This window comes from Ahaetulla prasina, chromosome 1 (assembly GCF_028640845.1).
Source record: "Ahaetulla prasina isolate Xishuangbanna chromosome 1, ASM2864084v1, whole genome shotgun sequence".
In the NCBI taxonomy this organism is placed as follows: domain Eukaryota; kingdom Metazoa; phylum Chordata; class Lepidosauria; order Squamata; family Colubridae; genus Ahaetulla; species Ahaetulla prasina.
Window position 1 is genome coordinate 17,858,693 of NC_080539.1, and position 22,105 is coordinate 17,880,797.

Consider the following 22,105-nt stretch of genomic DNA (forward strand, 5'->3'; position numbering starts at 1 on the left):
GCCCGAATGGCCTCCTGCAGCACTTTGCCAGCCAAATGGCAAAGTATTGCAGAAGGCCATTCAGGCCAAAAATGGGGTGTGCGGGTCCACACGCTGCCCCTTCATGCCCTGTTTTGACTGACAGGGTACTGCAGGAGGCCGTTCAGGCTGAAAACGGGGCACATGGGGATCACACATTCCCCCCCGCCCCGTTTTGGCTAGCAGGGTGCTGCAGGAGGCATCTGTCCCGTCTCCCCACCCCAGCCGACCTGTGGAGAAGAACTACAATGCTGATCCGGCTGCCGAAGAAATCCAGTTTGACACCCCTATTTAACATGCTTTTGAACTGCTAGGTGGGCAGGAGCTGGGGGCAAATGACGGGAGCTCACTCCACCATGTAGTGCCGTGGGCTCAAACTGCCGGAGTGCCGACTGTCTCTGGCTGGCGAATCCCGCACCTTTAAGGCGTTGTGCCATAGCGCCCTCTTAAGTTTAAGCAATGTTAAGTCACGCCAAGATTAAAGCTAAGGTTGGGGATGTTGCGGGGAGGGGAATTTTAAAGGGAAAGTCACTCTGCTCTTTGGATGTGGAAAAGTTCGGTGGAGGATTGAAGTAAACCATCACACTGATTTAACTCTTCACCTTGCGTCGCCAACCTCGAAGAACAAACTCAAACATACAAAGCACCGTATTGACGTGATGGAAGAAGAAACGCCAGAACAAGAGGCCACATTTGAAATAAAATGAAGAAGAAGAAAAAAAAGACAGGCTGCACACTACACTAACATATGGAAGGTCTCATATTCTAAAGCAGGGGTCTCCAACCTTGGCAACTTTAAGACTTGTGGACTTCAACTCCCAGAGTTCCCCAGCCAGCTTTGCTCTGGGGAAGTTAAATGCGTCATTGCTCTGGGAGTTAAAGTCCACAAGTCTTAAAGCTGCCAAGGTTGGAGACCTCTTTTTCTAAAGAGTATAAATGGTCTTCTCCCATCCATTGCAGATTAAAAATCATTTGCAACCTCATCTCCACGGTCATCTCCGAGATTTGCATCCCACCTTTTTCTCCACCAAAGAATTCAAGATGAAAAAAATGGGATCGGAAGCAGTTTCCCAAGTGGACGTTGACTAAGACTCAAATCTGCTCGACATCATGGACCTTTGGACAATATCCTGAAGCCCAGAATAGATGTGGGAAGGTTTTGACTGCTTTAACTTTTGAGAATTTCTACTTACCTAAATGGGCCGCGGGGTTGAGAAAATTGCTGTGGTGCGGGGGAGGGCCAAACGTAGGACCGGCTGGATGGGCGGCACCTAGCAAAACAAATTCAAAAGCAAGCAAACCAAAACATTTGAGTACAGCACTTGTAGAGGGACCAACGTATCCTAGGTTGGATTCAGGTTCGGCAGAGAGGTTGGGATGCTAGATTCTTGTACACTGAACTCAATGGCCTGAAAATCCCCTTCCAATATTTTGATTCTAATGCAGTGGTAGTCAACCTGGTCCCTACCACCCACTAGTGGGCATTCCAGCTTTCATGGTGGGCGGTAGGGGTTTTGTCCGATATTGAAGCACTTTCCTTTTTTTTTTATTTAATTGACTTTTAAAAACATTTTCATAGCATTATTTAAAAACATTTTCATTAGGTTTTCATAAAATTCCCCGTGACAATTTAAATTTCTGAAAATATACTATTTGTATCGCCCGCGCATAAGTTTAGTTCACGTTACGTAAGTGAAACTAAATGGTGCTATAGTGCGACCGCAAACAAAAGACCCTCGTCCCAGAATAGCTCGCGCATCTCCCCCCACACCACCCAGCTGTAATAGACAAGCAGAGCTGGTAGCCGGCGCCTCCCCCCAAACCCAATCCACGATGCGCAAGAGGCATGCGCAGACGATGATACACGGCGCATTACTGTGGAACCGGTGGGTGGTTAGAAAATTTTACTACTAACAGAGATACAAAAGTGGGCGGTAGTATAAAAAGGTTGACTACCCCTTTCCTAATGTATCTGATTATCTCAAATGAACATATGGACAGCACAGGTAGTCCTCAACTTACAACCATTCGCTTATTGACTGTTCCAAGTTACAATGGGACTATGAAAAAGTGGCTTTTTCCCCACTTATGACCACTGCAACAGCCCCATGGTCACATGATCAAAATTCGGATGCTTGGCAACTGGTTAATATTTATGATTGTTGCAGTGCCTGGGGTCACATGATCACCTTTTGCAACCTTCTGACAAGCAAAATTAATGGGGAAGTCAGATTCACTTAACAATCGGGTCATTAACTTAACAGCTGCAGTGATTCACTTAACCACCGTGGGAAGAAAGGTTGTAAAATGGGGCAAAACTCACTTAATAAGTGTCTTGCAAAAATTTTGGGCTCAATTATGGTTGTTGAGGACTACCTATACACGCATATTCCACCCACCCACCCCGAAATTCTGATCAAAAGAAGAATGCACTTAAAATAACAGCAAAGCAGGTGAATTCGAGTCTTTCTTATATTTTAATTCACAAAGCTATTTATGAAGAGCCGAGGTGGCGCAGTGGTTAGAGTGCAGTACTGCAGACTACTGACTGCTAGCTGCAGTTCGACATCTCACCAGGCTCAAGGTTGACTCAGCCTTCCATCCTTCCGAGGGGTAAAATGAGGACCCAGAATGTTGTGGGCAATAGGCTGACTCTGTAAACACTTAGAGAGGGCTGTAAAAGCACTATGAAGTGGTATATAAGTCCACACGCTATTGCTATTTGATAATATTTATCGCTTATTATTAATATTTATCGCTATCGCTTATTGCTGAAGTCTATATCGTACTGCCCACCCTTCCATTTCTTCCTGTTCTATTTCCAAACAGAGAACAGATAGGCGGTTTACAAACTCACTGGTTGCTGAGAAAAGAGTTGCCGGTCGGGCTAAGTCATGAGGATGATGGATGGCCCCAAAAAGACTAGGGCCTGGAGGTCTGCTCAGAAATTCAGGTTTCAAACCAAAATCCAATTTATGGGGATCTGATTGCATCTGTTTCTGAAATAGGGAGAAAAAAAAATATCATGAACATGGCCAATCTTTTTTTTTTTCAAAAAAAAAAAAAAGGAACATACCAGTAGTATTTTGGAATTCAAGGAGAGATCAGATTCCTTTTTATAAGGCATGTCTTATAGATGCTAGTATTTGTAATCCATGCTTACGAACTGGAAGCCAAGAAGTTAATATTCTGGACAATGGACATATAGCAGGGGTGTCAAACTCAAGGCCCAAGGGCCGGATGCTGCCTGAAGGGTGTTTCGGTCTGGCCCACGGGGCCACCCTGGAAACAATGAAGGACCTGTCCGCCGTGCCTCTGCCAGTGAAAATGAAGCTCGGGGACCTCCTGTCAACCCTGAAGTTTTCGCTGGCAGAGGACTGCAGGAGGCTGTCACAGCCGAAAACGGAGCCTGGACGAATATTGTTCAGCTGGCCATACTGGCCACCCACTCCCATAGCTCCCATCCCCCCAAGGTCAAACACAACCCTGATGCGGCCCTCAATTATATCGAGTTTGACACCCCTGACATATAGTATAGCATTGAGTAACTTGTGGCCACTGAGATGATGCTCAGTTTGTAAGAAAAAAGCAGGCAGAGTTGAGAGGAGGGGGCAGAATTAAGTGTGTCATCAGTTTAGAGTCCTTGCATTCCTGCAAGTGCTTCTAGTCCAATTCCTCCTGAATTCTGTTGACTCGTCTCTGGTGCTAATTTACTGCTGAACTTTAGTTGACCAAATTCTTATGTATAGGCCTGAATAAATCTTCTATATAAATCCTTATGAATGGTCCTGATTCTCTGCACATGACAGAACTATAGTTTCAATGTCGTAACAACTGGAGGACCACAGGTTCTCTACCTGACATATATAAGTGTAAGGAATACCTTAAACAGGCCAGCTGGTCCAGTATTACCTCATTTGAATGCCAGTGGCTTTGCAAAGCATTAGGAACAGAGACGTTTCTGTTGACTGGATCTCTTGGAGGTTTCTTGAGAGCTTTCAGGGGCTAAACCCGAAACCTTTTCCATGCAAAACTCTTGCTCTGCCATTGAGTTACGGACCTCATACAGAGTTTGAGATCAATCAATCAATCAATCAATCAATCAATCAATCAATCAATCAATCACTCTGTACCCAAAAGAGCTCACCTTGACTTTCTGTTGATGGTGGTATATCTGCCAAGCAATATGAACATGCATAGCACACCATTTGCCTGGTTTCTACAAAAGAAACAAGCATTAAAAAGTATTGAAAATAATACCTCTTGGCTATAGGAATAATGAAATTTAAGTGTGAACCTGTTGTTGCTTGAGAATTGCCATCTATGGGCTTTTTTTTCAACACAAGAGGCAATGCAGTGATCTATAAGGAGTCTCCTATGCAGCCATTAATGAGAACAATAGCTTTTTAGATTCACAAAAGTTGTAGCATTATGTACATTTTAAACAAAAAGTTCAAAACCGTAGGCCCTAGAACTGCATGGCTCCCTAGAAAACTTCACTCCCTCCCCTGAAAGTCCTTCTAAAAATTGTAACCACATTTCATTTTTCAGTATGATGGAAAGGAGAAATTATTAATTCCACATTGGAATTTGATTTTATTAACCATCATGGCATTTAAAAAATCAATGAACTGAAATCAAAGCTGGGTTGTCCTTTTATTTTTATTTTTAGACTATGAGTCTCCACCATGCTGATTTTTAGTTGAGAAAAGTTGTGCACCTCTGCTTTAAACCAGCTTTTACGGAAGTTACGTAGCACATTTTATTGCTGAAGGAGGGTTCACACACTGCCACAGAAATAACAGGATCAGCTTGTAAAATGGAGAGCAAGGACAATCTGTCCTGTCTTGGGATGTGATGCCAACTGGCTGATAAGGCATCAAAGATATAAGCATGGAAATCAGTCATAGCCCATAACCAAACATTAAGCCCCCTAACATATGCTTTCAACTTCTTTCTTTCCACCTTCGCTCTTATTCCAATTGCCGTAGACTTGATTTTACAGTGGACATTTTTGTTATGACTGTTGATCTCCTGAGAATCTTTACAATCACAAAACATCTCCTGCCAGACTGGCAGAAGCAAATGTGCAGGTTTACCGGACATCTGGAAAGGCTCTGTGACCAAATAAGAGTGCCTTCACATTGGCTATTAAGTTAGCTATATTAAGACATCTGGTAGGAGCTGAACTTTAATGACAAAGTCAATGCGATAAAAATGCGGCGACATGAGGAAGAGAAAATAATCATGTCCATCTACTGTGGCTTGCAAAGGAAACCTCTGATCATGCTGGGTAGCCTTATAAGCCACAACTTGTCCACGTAGATTTATGTCAGTAAAATGATCTGAGCCGTATCACTCATTTTGCTGAAACAAAAATATCACCGATGCCTTCGTGAAACTATTTGGGTAGCTTCAAAATGCTTTGGGTCACTACTGCGGCTAGAATGGTTCCAGGTTGAGCATCCTTGAAGACCACCCACATCACTTCCCTCAAGCCATCCAACCTGGAATCCCCTCAGCAAGTGCCCAAAGTTTTCCAGCTGCTGACACATGCAGAGTTTATCCCTACAATGATGGTCAAAACTTCTGGAGAATGCCAGAGGTACCACTCATTGTGATGAACAGTTGGGAGGAGGTGAGCAATGACTTCTTTGAAGCGCTTGCTTGCCAGAATGTTTGGCAGTCACCGAGGAGGAGGACGACATACATGGCTGGGAAGATATAGATACGTTGTGGGTATGTCTGCAGGGCTGATTAAAGCCAAGTGGTCTGGAAAACTCTCTGGCATGTATTCCAAGCCGGCTACGCTGAGTACATATTGTGGGCAATTCCTTAGCACTTGCTATGTTATACCCAGTCTGGAAAATCTTTGGCACATGCCAAGATGCTGTTGGGTGGCTACTATTGATGTACTGTGGAGGAAATCTGGCATCTGATGAAGCTAGAAGAGGCAAAGAATATGTAGGTTTGGCATCCCTGGAGGTTTTTGAGAGACTGGATAACCACCTCTCAAAAACGTGATTGGGGTTTGGGTTTTTTTTTTTTGCACATTGTAGAAGACTGGATCAGATGATTTTTGTGGTCCATTCCTCTTCCAAATTTTTATGATTTTATGACAAACCGCATGAGTAGTAATTTTTATATAGCATAAAAGGGGAGCCACTTTTTAAAACAGGGAATAAATGATGCCTTGTGATGAGTGCCTTGTGTAGGCAACATTCAAAGAGGAATGCAGCTGGGGAAAATTCTAAGAAAAGCAGAAGTGGCATAGCAAAACAAGGCAAAACAAGGGTTAGTTGTCATCTTACCCTCAACATAGGCCTGAATGGATCTGTCAACTGAAGAGAGAGAGAGAGAAAAAAAAAAGAGAATTAAAATCTGTCACTCAGGCCTCTGCTCAGGTAATTAGCAGATCAGCATTCTGAAGAATCTGAAAATGGAAAACATTAGCCGATTCTAAATTGTACATGTAGCCCTAAGTAAGCACATCCTATTACCTTAATAGAGAGAGGAGAAAACAAAATAATTGCTTTGTCGGCTTTAGATCTATTGCCAACTGTTTTTCTAGCAATGTATCTGAATTATTGGCTTCCCAGATAAGGTCTGCCGGAGGATGAAAATTGCTTCGACCCATCTTGTCTTCCCATATGTTTTTGTCTGCATGTCCAAGAGGGACAATGTTTATCTTTATAAGCCACCCTGGAAGCTTTTTGGCTAAAGCTTGAATTAGCAAATAAATAATCCCAATCCACATTCTGTTAATTATCTTGGATTGACCACCAAGCAGCAGAACATGGCTGGTTTCATCCTGTATTGCCGAATGGACGGTTGGATGTTAACATCCAAAATTCCCCAGCCAACATGGAGAATTCCATATGTCTTACAGTTGCCAAGATTGAGAAACACTACTATATTGGGATTCTTTTGAATTCCGTCTGAACAGAACAGAATAACGGGGTTGGAAGGGACCTTGGAGGTCTTCTAGTCCAACCCTCTGCTCAAGCAGGAGACCCTACATCATTTCAAACAAATGGTTATCCAACATCTTTTTAAAATCTTCCAATGTTGGAGCATTTGCAACACTGGAGGCAAATTGCTCCACTGGTTAATTGTTCTAACTGTCAGGAAATTTCTCCTTAGTTCTAGATTGCTTCTCTCCTTGGTAAGTTTCCATCTATTGCTTCTTGTCCTGCCCTCAGGTGCTTTGGAGAATAGCTTGACTCCCTCTTCTTTGTGGCAGCCCCTGAGATATTGGAACACTGCTATCATATCTCCTCTAGTCCTTCTTTTCATTAAAGTAGACATACCCAATTCCAGCAATCATTCTTTATATGGAATTGAACAATCTCAGCATAGCATGAATCCAATCCTTTACTGCCTCTTGGTGGTCAAAATAAATAAAGACACCATACAAGATATACATTGTTTAAGAACTGAGAAATTCTTCAGGTAAAATCTCATACATGGGCAGATAACATAATTTAACATCCCTATCTCTCTAGTCTGAGAGCTTAGGGGCAAGTGATCACATATACCGTTCTGACAGATTGTCAACTTCCTAGGAAACATGTCTCCAAAGTTAGAGTTTGTCCTGGAGCTTGATCATCGTTCAATACTGGAAAGGAAATAATTGACTTTGGGTTTCAGGCTAAGCATAAGCTCAGGAAGATAAAAGGGGGGAATGCATCTGAGAAGTAGCTGAATTATCCATAAAGAATTGCTAATTTGTATTTCCTACCCTTCCCCGTCTGTCGAAGCACCTTGGAGTCATTCCGTTCTAAAATTCAAGATAAATGAAGAACAGTACTGGGAATAAGCTTAGGTTATATGAGAAAGTTTTTTCCCACCAAGGGAGACATTCCAATATAGAAAATAATCATCATCGGTGCTAAACACCCCCTCCACCTTTTCTCTGCCAGCTAGATCAACTTTCAGCATATGCTAGTTTTCTCCTCTTTTCTCCAGAGTCTAGGAATTGCAATGACAGGTTCAGTGGTTAACTAAATAATAATCAACATCAAATGCCTTAAGTTATGAAAATGGGTACGGATATAAAACGCAATATAGAGAAAATCAAATTACCGTGTTCATAGCGGCCTATTTAAATTGGAATTGATCCTTGAAGCTGATTTTATTGCATCAGTTTCAGAAATTTAAGAATGTGCTGTATTACGGTCAGCACTACTTATGACTTATGAAGGAAACTCTCATTTGGAGTGCTCTTAACACAGGCTAGGGACTTGAGGCTATGATATAATTGAATTTCTTTTTAGAACTTTCTGACTATAATTCCTTTTGGCTGCACACACTTCATTGGGATTAAACTGCTGTGAACTCAGATGAAGTGATGATGTTCAAATACCCAAGAACTGACTCATATTATTAGAGTGCTTTGATTCCTTTTTGAAGGAATTCATGGAAGCTCAAGTAATTACTTGTCCTTTTTCAGGCCATTATATCATCCTATAAATCTTATTTATGTTTTTCTTTGGGTGTGAGGCTAAACTATGAACAACAGAGCACAGGTATCAATGCTGGATTTGTCGGCAATATCATATTCCAACTTTAAATGACTGTCACCATCCAACTGACCATGCCCAAGTTTTTCATAGAACTGGGCTTCTTAGGAATGGAGTTTACCAATGAGATGGAACTTCTGTGTACCTACTTGAAGTCATCAGAACTTGCTACATAGACAGTGAGAAGAGTTATGATGAAAATAAGGACTAGGAGCTGACATGATAGCAGTGTTCCCGTATCTAAGGGGCTGCCACAAAGAAGAGGTCAACCTATTCTCCAAAGCACCTGAGGGGAGGACAAGAAGCCATGGATGAAAACTAATCAAGGAGAGAACCAAGTTAGAGCCAAGGAGAAATTTCCTGACATCGAGAACAATTAACCAGTGGAATAACTTGCCTTCAGAAGTTGTAAGTGGTCCAAAACTGGAGATTTTTAAAAAGAGATTGGACAACCATTTGTCTGAAATGGTATAGGGTCTCCTGCTTGAGCAGGGGGTTGGACTAGAAGATCTCCAAGGTCCCTTTCAACTCTGTTATTCTATTATTCTGAGCAGAATGATAGCAGGCTTAAGGACTAAGAAGTACAACCATACCCTGTTCTACATTTACAATACTTGCTTTATAGGCCAAAAATCCAGGAAGGATAGTACAGGCAGTCCTCAACTTATGACCACAATTGAGCCCCACATTTTTGTTGCTAAGTGAAACATTTGTTCAGTGACTTTTGCTCCATTTTATGACCTTTCTTGCCACCATTGTTAAGTGAATCACTGCAGTTGTTAAGTTATGAGTCTGATTCCCCCCATTGACTTTGCTCGTCAGAAGGTTGCAGAAGCGGATCACGTGACCCCAAAGCACTGCAACTGTCATAAATATGAGTCAGCTGCCAAGCATCCAAATTTTGATCAGATAACCACGGGGATGCTGCAACTGTCGTAAATGTGAAACTTGGTCATAAGTCTCTTTTTTCAGTGCTGTTGTAACTTCGAACGGTCACTAAATGAACTGTGGTAAGTCAAGGACCACACGTAGCACCCAAGAGTATTACAAAACCTCTGCTGAAGCATCTAATGTGTTTGGAAGCCCACCCCCACTCCAAGATATTTATCTTCATTCTGATGCTATAATCTTGATGCTCCCGGGGATAGAATGACCAGAATACTTACCAACCTTGTAAGATAAGGGCCTCTGTGGCTCAGACTGGTAAGACAGTCTGTTATTAATTAACAGCAGCTGCCTGCAATTACTGCAAGTTCAAGCCCCACCAGGCCCAAGGTTGACTCAACCTTCCATCCTTTATAAGGTAGGTAAAATGAGGACCCAGATTGTTGGGAGCAATAAGTTGACTTTGTATATAATATACAAATGGATGAAGACTATTGCTTGACATAGTGTAAGCCGCCCTGAGTCTTCGGAGAAGGGCGGGATATAAATTCAAATTAAAAAAAAAGATTATTTGTTGCCTATTGAATGATCAGTTCCATTAATTTACCTCTTTATGCTCAGGTGGAATTGTGTTCACTGGAATTAGTAGCCAGCGTAATTTAGCTGCCGATAATTATCAAAGGGCACAAAAGGCATGAATAAAACACTTGAACTGAAGTCAGATTTGCTTACTGGCCATGTGATTCACTTAACAACCATGGCAAAAAAAAAAAGGTCATCAAATCAGATGTGACTCACGACTTAGTGACAGAAGTTCTGGTCCAACTGCAGTTGTGAGTCAAGAACTACCTATAGTTTTCTTTCTTTAATTTGGTTTGGATTTTTTTTTTAAAAAAAAAGGGGTTTTTTTTTAGAAGCTGCAGCTTCATGGAACTTACCCTGGGATCCTTCTGAAGGAGAGTATGTGGAAGAGCTCCAGGTCTTGTCGCAACATCAATAGGATTTGAAGTCTGAAAATGTCACATGTAACACACATGAAACATATATTATTTAAACATGCATATTAAATACAATCAGTTTTGGAAAGTGAGGGAGCTCACAGATAAATTCCACATTGCTTCAATGATGGCGTTTACCCTATTTTTCGGAGTATAAGACGCTCTGGAGTATAAGATGCACATTAGTTTTTGGGGAGGAAAACAAGAAAAAAAAATTCTGCTTCTGCCTACCATTGGTATTCATCTGGCTAGTGTCCTTGCAGAAAACAGCAATGTCAGCTTCAGCATGTTATCACAGCCTGATTCAGCTCGAGCAGCTGATTGGCGGTTGGATTGGCCCCCCAGAATACCCCCAATCAGCTGTTTCAGGCTGCGGGGATCGCCACAGCCCACTGCTGCCTCTGTGCGTTGCATTTTCGGCCTCTGCATGCTCCATTTTAGACCTGTTCCAGGTTGCCGGGATTGTCACAGCACATTGCGGTCAATTGCCGCCTGGAACTGGCCGAAAACATGACGTGCAGAGGCCACAAACAGGGCATGCGAAGGCCAAAAACGTGACGTGAATAGACCAAAAACAGCTGGCGGGTGGGGGCCGGCGGGTGGGCAGGGCTTTGTATAAAGACGCTGTATAAGACGCACAGACATTTCCACCCACTTTGGGGGGGGCGGAGTGGTTCTTATACTCTGAAAAATAGAGTAATCTTTTCCTTCCTATTCCCACATTTCTATGAAACTGAGGGTTAAACCCCATGTTGCTTCAATGATGGCATCTCATCATTTCTGTCCTATTCCCATATTTCTGTGAAGCTTAAGATTGAACCACACATTGCTTCAATGAGGACACCTGATCAGAGACGAAACCACCTTGAAAGGTCTCCAACTCCATTCTCTAAGTTTATGGAGATGTGTGCAATTTTGGGAAGTTGAAGTACAGTTTCAATGTCTTTTCAAAGTCCATCTTGGACAATGACCAATTTGTCCATCAGCTAATTTTCTCCAGCCTTGCTGGGTCTACCTTTTGCTTTAAGATTCTATATCTGAATAAGGAGAACAGATGTTTTTTTTAAAAAAGATGAAAATGGCTGAAACTTGAGCCATATTTTTCCAATTCATCTGAGAACAATGATGAGGTTTTGTAAACTGGCCAGTTTTAACATGTATGTTTTAGTGTATATAATATACACTGTAATATTATATAATATGTACACTAAAAATAATATATACTTTGTTTCTCCAAAAAGACGACCCAACTTGAAAAGAAGCCTTATCACATTTTTGAGTGCATGTGATCAAATTAAGCCCCACCCGTGAAATTAGCCCTAATTTAGACCCCACCCACCCCAGGGTACAAGGGGTGGGACGAGGCACACAGGTAAAAAATAAGTTAGGGTGGGGATTGGGGGGTGGAGCTGCCCTACTTACCAGGCCTTACATACCCCAACACCTGCCTCGCCTTCTTCTGCGGCTACTTGCCACCATTCGTACGCATCGCCCTGGCCTCCATTTTGCATTCAGATGCCTGCCGGAAGGCATCTGCAGTCCGGAGCTCTGTTATTGGCTGCAGCTACTTTCCGGCAGGCATCTGAAGGCAAAACAGAGGCCAGGGCGATGCGTGCGAGTGGCAGCAAGTGGCCGCAGAAGAAGTGGGGCAGCAGTGGGCTCCTGCTGGATAGGGCTGTTGGTGCCACTGCCGCAAGGTGAGTCAATAATTAAAACCCTCCAAAAAGAAGGTTTAGCCATTTTTTCGGGGGTCAAAAGAAAATAAAACCCAGCTTTTTTTTTTTTTTTTGAAGAAACATGGTATATATTATTGTAAGCCACCCAAAGTTACCTGTGGTAAGATGGGCAGCCAATAAATTTAAGAGCGAGAGATTCGACATTTTAAGACAAATTCCATGTGTGTCCTATCACACTTGGCCAATAAAAAATTCTATTCTATTCTATTCTAAATAGACTGAAGTGGAAGAATTTCAGAGTGTGAATGATGAAGATTTAAAAGCTGATCTTTCTCCATTTCTCCTGCCCTATTTCCCCCATTTCTAACCACAGCATATGATTACAACCTCTGGACATATGCGTGGCTGGGGAGAGTCAAGTATTTCCCCTCTAAATCACAAACTGCAAGACAGCTCTTCCGTAACAGCAACTGATTCTGAAATCAAGAGAAAATCCTCTTTTTTTCCTTAAAAAACATATTCAGAAAACAAACCATCTACAATGCTATGGATGATTTAACTCAAATGGATTCTTAACAGACTGATTAGCATACATATGAAGGCCTCTGCTAATGAGCCATAATCTACATATTTAAGCAGCCTGGATCACTATTAGTGGGGCTGGTGTTCACACTGAGCAAACTTCGCTGAGGATTCATATTAAAAAAGTGTGGATTTAAAACATCCACACCTAAATCCACCCACCCACCCAAAATACTCCATACAAAGAAATAAAATATCTGACATTCAAAGGATCTATAAATAGTTTTACAGCAATTAAGTTCACACTACACAGTCTTAAGTTTACCTTGGGTTGAAACGCTCCTTGCAGTGAGCCAAAAGGACCAGTTGGAGGGATCATAGGAGGGATCCCAGACACAGCAGGAGGATAGGAGTGGAATAACTGTGGCAGAAAGAGATCAGTATTACTGACTTTATTCCCCCCCTTTTATATATATACACAAGTCTTGCAGTTTCAATTTACAAGAAAGCAAAAGAGATACAAACACGAATGAGACGGTGAACCAACTATGTAAAAAAAAAACCCCATGAAAGACCAGTGAAGCTGATTAATTTGTTGAGTACTAGGTGAAGGAGGAAATGATAAACCCACAAAGAAATGACAGCAAAAGATTACACAGAGCATTTGTGATACGCAAGAGAGATGATCGATATGGAGGGAAGAAGAATTTAGGTTGAGCAAATGCATCGCGAGGTAGAACTAGAGTAGATATAAAAATTATCTCTGCATTACGGAAAATATGGGAGTATGGGGAAGGAGCTAGTGCAGAAAGATCCTATTGTCAATTGCATTAGATATAGCACTGAAATCATGGCATTCAAGTTTCAGTACTAGCCCCAAAGACTTTTCATTCAACTTCAGGCAGCTTCTCAATGATTGCTGATACTTGGTAAGTACAATACAATTCAACTTAATGATTGCAGGATTGGTTAAAGTAGAAGTGGGGAAATACAGGTGGGAATTGCCTGCTGGAAACAGGTTTATGGATAAGATTATTATTTTTAATGCACTTTTTATTCTCTTTTTGCTTTGACCCATACCCACTTATTGGTTATTCAGAATAACTGAGTTGGAAGAGGCCTTGAAGGTCTTCTAGTCCAACCCACTCCTCAAGTAGGAAACCCTATACCATTTCAGAAAATGGTTGTTTAACCCCTTCAGAAAAAAAAATTGTGGAGCACCCACAATTTCTGGAGGCAAGTCATTTCACTGAGTAATTGTTCTCACTGTCAGGAAATTTCTGCTTAGTTCTTGATTGGTTCTTTCCTTGATAAGTTTCCATCCATTTCTTGTTTTGTTTTCAGGTGTTTTGGAGAAAAGGTTGACAGATTCTGATCAATGAGCCCTTAACTCTGCTATGCAATTAATATCTAATTCTCAAATCTCTCCCAGAAAAGTAATGCATCCCTGACTTAAATAATATAGATCATAGGAAGGTGTTCTTTGCACACTTCATTTAGCTTAATAGAGGTATGCAAAATTCATTAATCCAGGAAAAGGACATTCTGTTACTTTCAGAGAAATCTATTTGCTTCCAGATCATACCCTTCCGGGGGAGGAGGGAGGGAGAGGGGGAGGATTCAACTGTTCTGAGATGTCAATCATCTGAATTCAAGGTGATGTGACAGAGGAACCAGCTCCCAACAGTCTCTTTCATCCAAAATATCACATCTAAAACCAAAATATCACATCTAAAAGTTCTCAAACCACTTCTGGTTTAGGATTTGCTTCTGGAAGCCACCAATTATCTCCAGAACAAAATTATTTGGAAGGGATTTGATAGTCTGGAGAGGAATGGATCATTCTGGTCCATGACTGACAAATTTTGCACACTCCTGTTGTCTAAGATAACCATCCACAATAACAGAATAACAGAGTTGAAAGAGACCTTGGTGCCCCCTCTAGTCCAACCTCCTGCTCAGGCAGGAAACTCTACACCAGTGATGGCTAACCTTTTTGGCACCGAGTGTCCAAAGCGTGTGCATGTCTCCTGCGCATGTCCCCCGCTGCACCCCCGTGCATTTGTGTGTGTCCCCCATGCATGCTCCCCATTCTCTGTGCATGCGCCCCGTCCCCCGCATGTGCCCCCCCATGCATGCGCGGCAGAGACCCAAAGACCAGCTGGCTGGTGGGATGCGGATGTGTGATGGAGTGGGGCTGGGGTGATGGCTGGCGTGCCTGCAGAGAGGGCTCCGTGTGCCACATGTGGCACGCATGCCATAGGTTTGCCACCACGGCCCTACATCATTTCAGATGAATCGTTGTCCAATCTCTTCTTAAAAAATTCCAGTATTGGAGCATTCACAGTCTTTGGGATTTCCCATCTATACTTGGAGAGTCAGAAAACTGAACCTGAGACCATCTTTATCCAAAATATTATTTTGCCCCTGAGCAAAGCATAGTTGCTTTTGAACTTAAAAGCAGTTTAGGAAACAGTCTCTTCCCCCAGTTTTCTATATATTGGAAAATATTGATATATTGACCATCATTTGTGTTGTAAATGTTGTACCTTGATGAAGGTATCTTTTCTTTTAGGTACACTGAGAGCATAGGCACCAAGACAAATTCCTTGTGTGTCCAATCACACTTGGCCAATAAAAAATTCTATTCTATTCTATTCTATTCTATTCTATTCTATTCTATTCTATTCTAAAAGGAAGAGAAAAAATACTCGGCGGTTTTTGATATGAGACTTGGCAAAAATTGCTGTTTAATTGAAGATGGGGAAGAAATTGTTACGAGTTCCAGGATTCCTGTTTCCACTTCCCCTGCCATTAAAATGCAATTAAGAGCACAGAATTCATGCATTATATGTAAAAATGAGAAGTATATAGCGTTCCAACATTATTAGTGTAATATAGTATATCATCACACTGAGTGTACAAAGAAATAATATCTCAGTTTCTCTTCCATGCCTTTAATTTAATAATTACTTAATTGTCTGGAAAAGACACAGTTGGGAAATGCAATAACATTACTTTCAATCCTATCTAGGTAACTTGGAAGCTTTGTATAACTAGAGACATGAATAACAGAACAGAATAACAGAGTTGGAAGAGACCTTGGAGGTCTTCTAGTCCAACCCCCTGCACTGCAGGAGATCCTATACCATTCCAAACAAATGACTGTCCAGTCTCTTCTTAGAAACCTTCAGTGTTGGACAACCACCACTTTTGAAGGCAACCCACAAATTAATTGCTCTCACTGTCAGGAATTTTCTCCTTAATTCTAGGCTGGTTCTCCCCTTGATTAATTTCTCCTTGTCTTACTTTCAATTGCTTTGGAATGAAGGTAACTTGAGAGTCCAAGCATAATTCATGGCTTGGAAGTGGCAGGTTGGAAGTGGCATATAAATGTTATAAATAAATACATTTTGTGACATTTATATCCTACATGTTCTCCAGGAGCAAATGTCAGCTTGCAAAACAGCGCCCTTTCTCTGTATTTCCCGCAACAGTAATCCAGTGAAGTAGACTGAGCAGGATTGGCCCAGTTAACCAGACAAGTTCCATGGCTGACAGAGGATTTGAACTTGGGTTTCTCTTCATCTAACACCTTAAACGCTATAAGAACTTGAACAAGATTTTGCAACTTATCATGGATTCATTGACTGACCGCACTACCAACAATGCTCTCTAGTTTTCTTGACTGAAAACCTACACGCCAGGCCAGTGGTGGGAACTTGACCTCTTCCAGATGTTCCTGGATTACAGCCTGATACAACCCAGCCACCACAGCCAAAGCATAGAAAGGAAATTGAAAGAAATGTACTTTAATATTAGATGGAGGGATACAAGTTCCCTTCTTATTCCTAGTTCAAGACGGCATAATTTCATAATCCCAAGTGCCACACGAGACTTGGCATTCCAATGGCCACATTTGGGAACAGGATTATTATTATTTTGTTTGCTGTATTTATATCCCAAGAACCAGTAGTTTGGTCCAGTAGTTAAAGGTGCTGGATTACATGCTGTGGAATTCTGAGTTCTAATTCTGCATAAAAGCCAACTGGGTAACTTTGGGTCAGTCCTTCTCTCAACCCTAGAAAGAAAGCAAAGACAAATCATTCCTGAAAAACATCACCAAGAAAACTGCAGGGCCTGAGCAACTAAGAGTTGGGACTGACTTTAAGGACCATTACATATTTCCCAGTGAGTGTGATTTAAATTCCCAATGTTACCCCTTTAGCTGTATCCCCAACTCCACAATAACAACAAGAAAACCCTATGGGGTGGGGGGAGAGGGAACTGTATATAATCTCGAGGATACAAAATGAATATTGCTGGGACTCATGCAATCCATACTTTGCTCCAAACTTGTACGAGAAAATTTCCCTAGATAAAAGAATCATTCCTTGGATAAAAAAAGGGGACCAACAAGCAAGCAGTGAAGCGCATAACATCAGATATGTCCCTGTAAGGCAAAATCACAAAACTGTGTCTCATTTATTTTTGGCCATGTCATGCGGGGGGAATTCACTGGAGAAAGCAATTATGTTGGGAGAAGTTAGCAGTAAAAGGAAACCAGGCCACCAAAGAGCATGGTGGCTGGACACTATCATAGCTGACACCTGCCAGAACACAAAACAACTCAAAAAAAGGAGTGCAAGATTGGAAGATATGGAGAGACCTGGCCCTTAGAATCGCCAAGAGTGTAGACACGACTGAATGGATAACATCATCATCATCAAAATAATGATTCTATCCCCACTCTAACTGATGAGTTGCTGCTCCCTGTTTACAAAAGGAAAGAGTATATCATTAAAAAGTACAATTTTGAGAGGAGCCGAGTTCATTAACGCTTGCTTCTTTATACTCTGCATTTAGCTCAAATATAATTGCAATGCTGCGTGAGCTGGTCTGGATTGCTACTATGTTGGTAATTGAAAAGAAGCAGGAAAAAGTAAATAAGAACGTGGTCACTATTAAATTCCTAGCCAAGCAAAACTTTTAATTCGGTGGAAACATTAACACATTTCGTTGCATGCTGGTATGAGACAGGATACCGTCTTTCCTATTTTACAGACCAGGGAACTGAACCCAAGAAACAATGAAACACCACTAAGCCAAAATAATACAACCGCTATACCAAGAAAATAACATTCTTTTGGAAACTTCCAATGCAAAGTCAAGGGTTAGAGAAACTGCCATGCCTTCTAAACCCCAAAACTCAAAAAGCAGGCCACTCTTATTCCCCATATACTCCAAAATCCTCAACCCCTTTTATAGTTAAACTTCATTTGGAAAACATACTAATTTAAGTTGTGGATTACAGCTACCTGGCTCCTCTATCTCTCTTCTTGTTGATAGCTCAAGTGCTGTTTTAATGCAGTTCATTTTAGCACGAATGTCCGATGATGCAGAAAACATTTCCAAGATTAGCTGATATTGAAACTGAAAGCTTTAAGAAGTCATTAGGCAGTCAAGGGTCTGGACCTGAAATCACTTTTTAATGCCTAAAATGAGCATCTTTAAAGACTCCAATGCCTGTAACATTTAATTTTCTGTATAATGTGCCGTTCAAAAAGACGGAGGGACAGAGCAATGTTATTGCCCATTGGCTGTTAACAACAACATGATCATTATGACAATGACAATGCTATTCCTCATGCTCCATCTCGGCTACATCCCAACATCTCAAATTCATTCTTGGGGATCAAGCAAGGAGCATCTCACATCTTGTGCACCAAACTGACAGGCAGGGCAACAGCATCAACTCTAAAGCAAGGAGCATCTTCTGCTCCAAAGCATACAGGACAACAAGTATCAACTCTAAAGCTCTTCACTGAAATTAAACAATGCTGAAGCAACATCTATCTGGGAGTTTCCTCTGTGGTTCCTGCAAATTTGGATGTTCTAAAGTTTAATTCAATGCACACTTATTAAAATCTTTAAGTCTCAATCATTCTCAGGCTCTTGACCTCTGCCTAAAACTGGAAGAAATTTCCTTTTTCCATTGTCTTTTTAGAAAGGATTCACCTAATTAAAAAAGAAAGGAAGATAGGTTGCAAGAATTCCAATGACTGAAAATATTTCCCAACATACAGCTGATATATTCTCAACAAATACTGGGGTGGAGCCTTTCTCCTTCCCTTTCCCTTTTTATACTTCCTTACCATGAACTGGTTAACTTTATTTATTTGTAACATTTATATAACTTTGAATCATAATGTTGGAGCTTGTAGGTGGAGATTTGTATAACTCTCCGCAAATTCTTTTAAGAGTCAGGAAATTGATCACTACGGTCATATGGCCCTTTACCTATATGGTAAACTAGCTGGATACCCGTGCTTCGCTAGTTATGACCATTTTTCACACTTATGAACATTGTAGCATCCCCATGGTCTTGACAGATTCTCATTGTCATCATCACCAACAAAGTACATCTGGAGAAACAAAGGCTGCTGCTGAGGCCCCGCCATGATACCCCCTATCCTGTGGTAGACCTGCCCCCGCACTTTGAATGTTGGCGTAAAATTTCCCTCCTTCACCTCTCTGGCTCCATCCGTTGTACTTCTGGGCAGCAGAAGGACAGTCTTTTCCCTTTAACTGGTGTTACAGTAGAAGAAACAGATTCGTCTGAACTGAGGAGGTCAGTGTAAGAAGTGAGTTGGGGCTGGGACACAATGCAGGAGAAATTCAGTTCACAATCCGTTGGCTCAGTGGTGGACGGGGGATTGAAACCCATAAAGCAGTTCCATAGGTGGAAGGCGTAGACATTTTGGTGACGTAGGGACGTTTTGTACTGTAAGGAGCCCCGGACCACTCCTGAGTGAAGTAGTGGGACGTCTGCCAGTTTGAACTGAGGTAACGGAATGTGAGGCAAGTGGCAGTTGGAACTTTTCAGGTGGGGTAGAATGTCTAACTCCTTAGCATCAGACCGTGTTAATATACTATATATGAATATAAAGGTAAAGGTAAAGGTTCCCCTCGCACATATGTGCTAGTCGTTCCCAACTCTAGGGGGCGGTGCTCATGTCCGTTTCAAAGCCGAAGAGCCAGCGCTGTCCAAAGATGTCTCCGTGGTCATGTGACCGGCATGACTCTACGCCAAAGGCGCACGGAACGCTGTTACCTTCCCACCAAAGGTGGTCCCTATTTTTCTACTTACATTTTTTACGTGCTTTCGAACTGCTAGGTTGGCAGAAGCTGGGACAATTAACGGGAGCTCACTCCATTACGCGGCACTAGGGATTCGAACCGCTGAACTGCCGACCTTTAGATCGACAAGCTCAGCATCTTAGCCACTGAGCCCCCATTGGCCTTTGAATCTACACAACATCTGGGTTGTTTTGATTTAAAGTCAAAGCAAAACTTATTTCCATCTCAATTAGGAGACATAGGTGCAGTGTTGTGATTCAAATAATCTAACAACCGGTTCTCTGCCCTAATGATTTTTTCCAACAACCAGTTCACCAAACTGCTCAGAAAATTAACAACCGGTTCTCCCGAAGTGGTGCAAACTGGCTGAATCCCTCCACTGCATAGATGTATGTACTGCATCTGCACAAATCACCTCAGATACTAAATGATTAATAATCACAGGACTCTATTTAATATGTGAACATGGCTCTCTCGTCTTCATTGCCATATAAAACTGCAAAATACTGTAACACTCACCCTGGAATGAATAAGATGGTGCAGTGGTTAAAATGCAGAATTGCAGGCCAATTCTGCCAACTGCCAGGAGTTTGATCCTGACCAGCTCAAGGTTGACTCAGCCTTCCAATCCTTTTGAGGTCGGTAACATGAGGAGCCAGTTTATTGGGGGCAATATGTAAACCACTTTGAGAGTGCTTGTAAGAGAGTGGTATATAATTCTAAGTCCTATTGCTATAAGGAAGCCTATTATAATAATAAGAGAGGCTTTGTAAACCCACTGAACACCCAGCCTCATTATGAAAAACTAGACTTGCTGAGAAAAAAAGACATTGCCAATTATAAAAAGGAGAAGATGCTACTTTTTTAGAAAAGACAACGAGGCAACAACTAAAGCAACTGACAATATCGAGGACAGATGCTTTTTATAGTGAATGGATGTGAAGGAATGATACATAAAACTGGGTACTCTTATCAGTGACTGAACATGGAATAAAAACAATTAAAACCATTTTAATTCAATAGTAAAAACTCACACTGTGACGGTAGAAAGGATCTACTTTTGTAGGGTATTTGTCAAACTGTAAAAGGATTGAAATACAAACTCATTACATTACATGTGTCGGGACTGGGGAGAGGATAACACATTTTTTTTTAAATTTTGTGACGTTTGGAATGCTCCAGTGGTGAAATCCAATTTTTTTTTTACTACTGGTTCTGTGGGAGTGGCTTGGTGGGTATGGTGTGGCTTGGTGTGTGTGGCTTGGGTGTGGCAGGGGAAGGATATTGCAAAATCTCCATTTCCACACCACTCTGGGGCCAGCCAGAGGTGGTATTTGCCGGTTCTCCAAACTACTCAAAATTTCTGCTACTGGTTCTCCAAACTACTCAAAATTTCCACTATTGGTTTTTCAGAATCTGTTGGACCTGCTGGATTTCACCCCTGGAATGCTCCCTTTTTAAAAAGTAAGGGTTAGGGTTAGGAGGATAATAAACTCAAGATGGTAGCCACAACTATAGTATCAAAGACACACCATTTTTATGTGTATTTCATGAAGCACATTAAAAAAATAAAAAGAACAGGGCTTCAATTGCCAGTTGTGGTCACTGTCTTGATTTTTTTTTTTTATGCTTCATACACACGCAAACACACACAGAAACCCAACCTAAGTTGCCCCTCAATATAAACCATAGCAGAAAACATTTTTTTTTAAAAAAACACAAGTCCTTAGAAGTTAAGAAGGATCAGGAATCGGCAGTCATAAAGCAAAACGGATCAAGGAAAACACAGGTAATGAAATTTCAGGTATTAAATAAAACAAGCAAGGATTAGACATTCCGTTGCTCTCGCACCTTATCATCTCAACCCTCACTCATCATTTTACAGCATCTGCACTTTTTTTTTTGCTGGATTTGGTTTACGGAGACAGCGAGTAGGTTTTTTTTAAAAAAAAAAAATAATAATAAAAGTAGTCATAATAGCAGTAGTACAGATAATCCTCGACTTAAAATAGTTCCTTTAGTGACCATTTGAAGTTACAATGGCACTGAAAAAAGTGACTTCTGACTGTTTTCTACACTTACGGCCGCTGCAGTCACCTGATCAAAATTCGGATGCTTGACAACTCACATTTAGGACAGCTGCAGTGTTCTGGGGTCATGTGATCACTTTTTGTGACCTTTTGTGAAGCAAAGTCAAAGGGGAAGCCAGATTCACTTAACAACCATGTCACTAACTTAGTGATTGCAGTGATTCACTTAACAACTGTGGGGAAAAAGGTCATAAAATGGGACAAAGTTCACTGAACAAAATGTCACTTATCAACAAAATGTCCCTTAACGACAA

At 41.4% G+C, this 22,105-nt stretch overlaps 1 protein-coding gene across 3 annotated transcripts in view; it reads right to left on the reverse strand.

The window, feature by feature from the left end:
• The window catches only part of AUTS2 (activator of transcription and developmental regulator AUTS2), an 869,450-nt gene that overhangs the window by 14,627 nt on the left and 832,718 nt on the right, over nt 1-22,105 (reverse strand). For all 3 annotated transcript variants that reach the window (XM_058164290.1, XM_058164289.1, XM_058164291.1), the window contains exons 9-15: nt 20,796-20,840; nt 12,947-13,042; nt 10,364-10,435; nt 6,330-6,359; nt 4,166-4,237; nt 2,876-3,017; nt 1,212-1,289 (exon numbers count right to left, since the gene is read on the reverse strand). In XM_058164290.1, the coding sequence (XP_058020273.1) occupies nt 1,212-1,289; nt 2,876-3,017; nt 4,166-4,237; nt 6,330-6,359; nt 10,364-10,435; nt 12,947-13,042; nt 20,796-20,840 (535 nt within the window). The remainder of the gene's footprint in view (nt 1-1,211; nt 1,290-2,875; nt 3,018-4,165; nt 4,238-6,329; nt 6,360-10,363; nt 10,436-12,946; nt 13,043-20,795; nt 20,841-22,105) is intronic.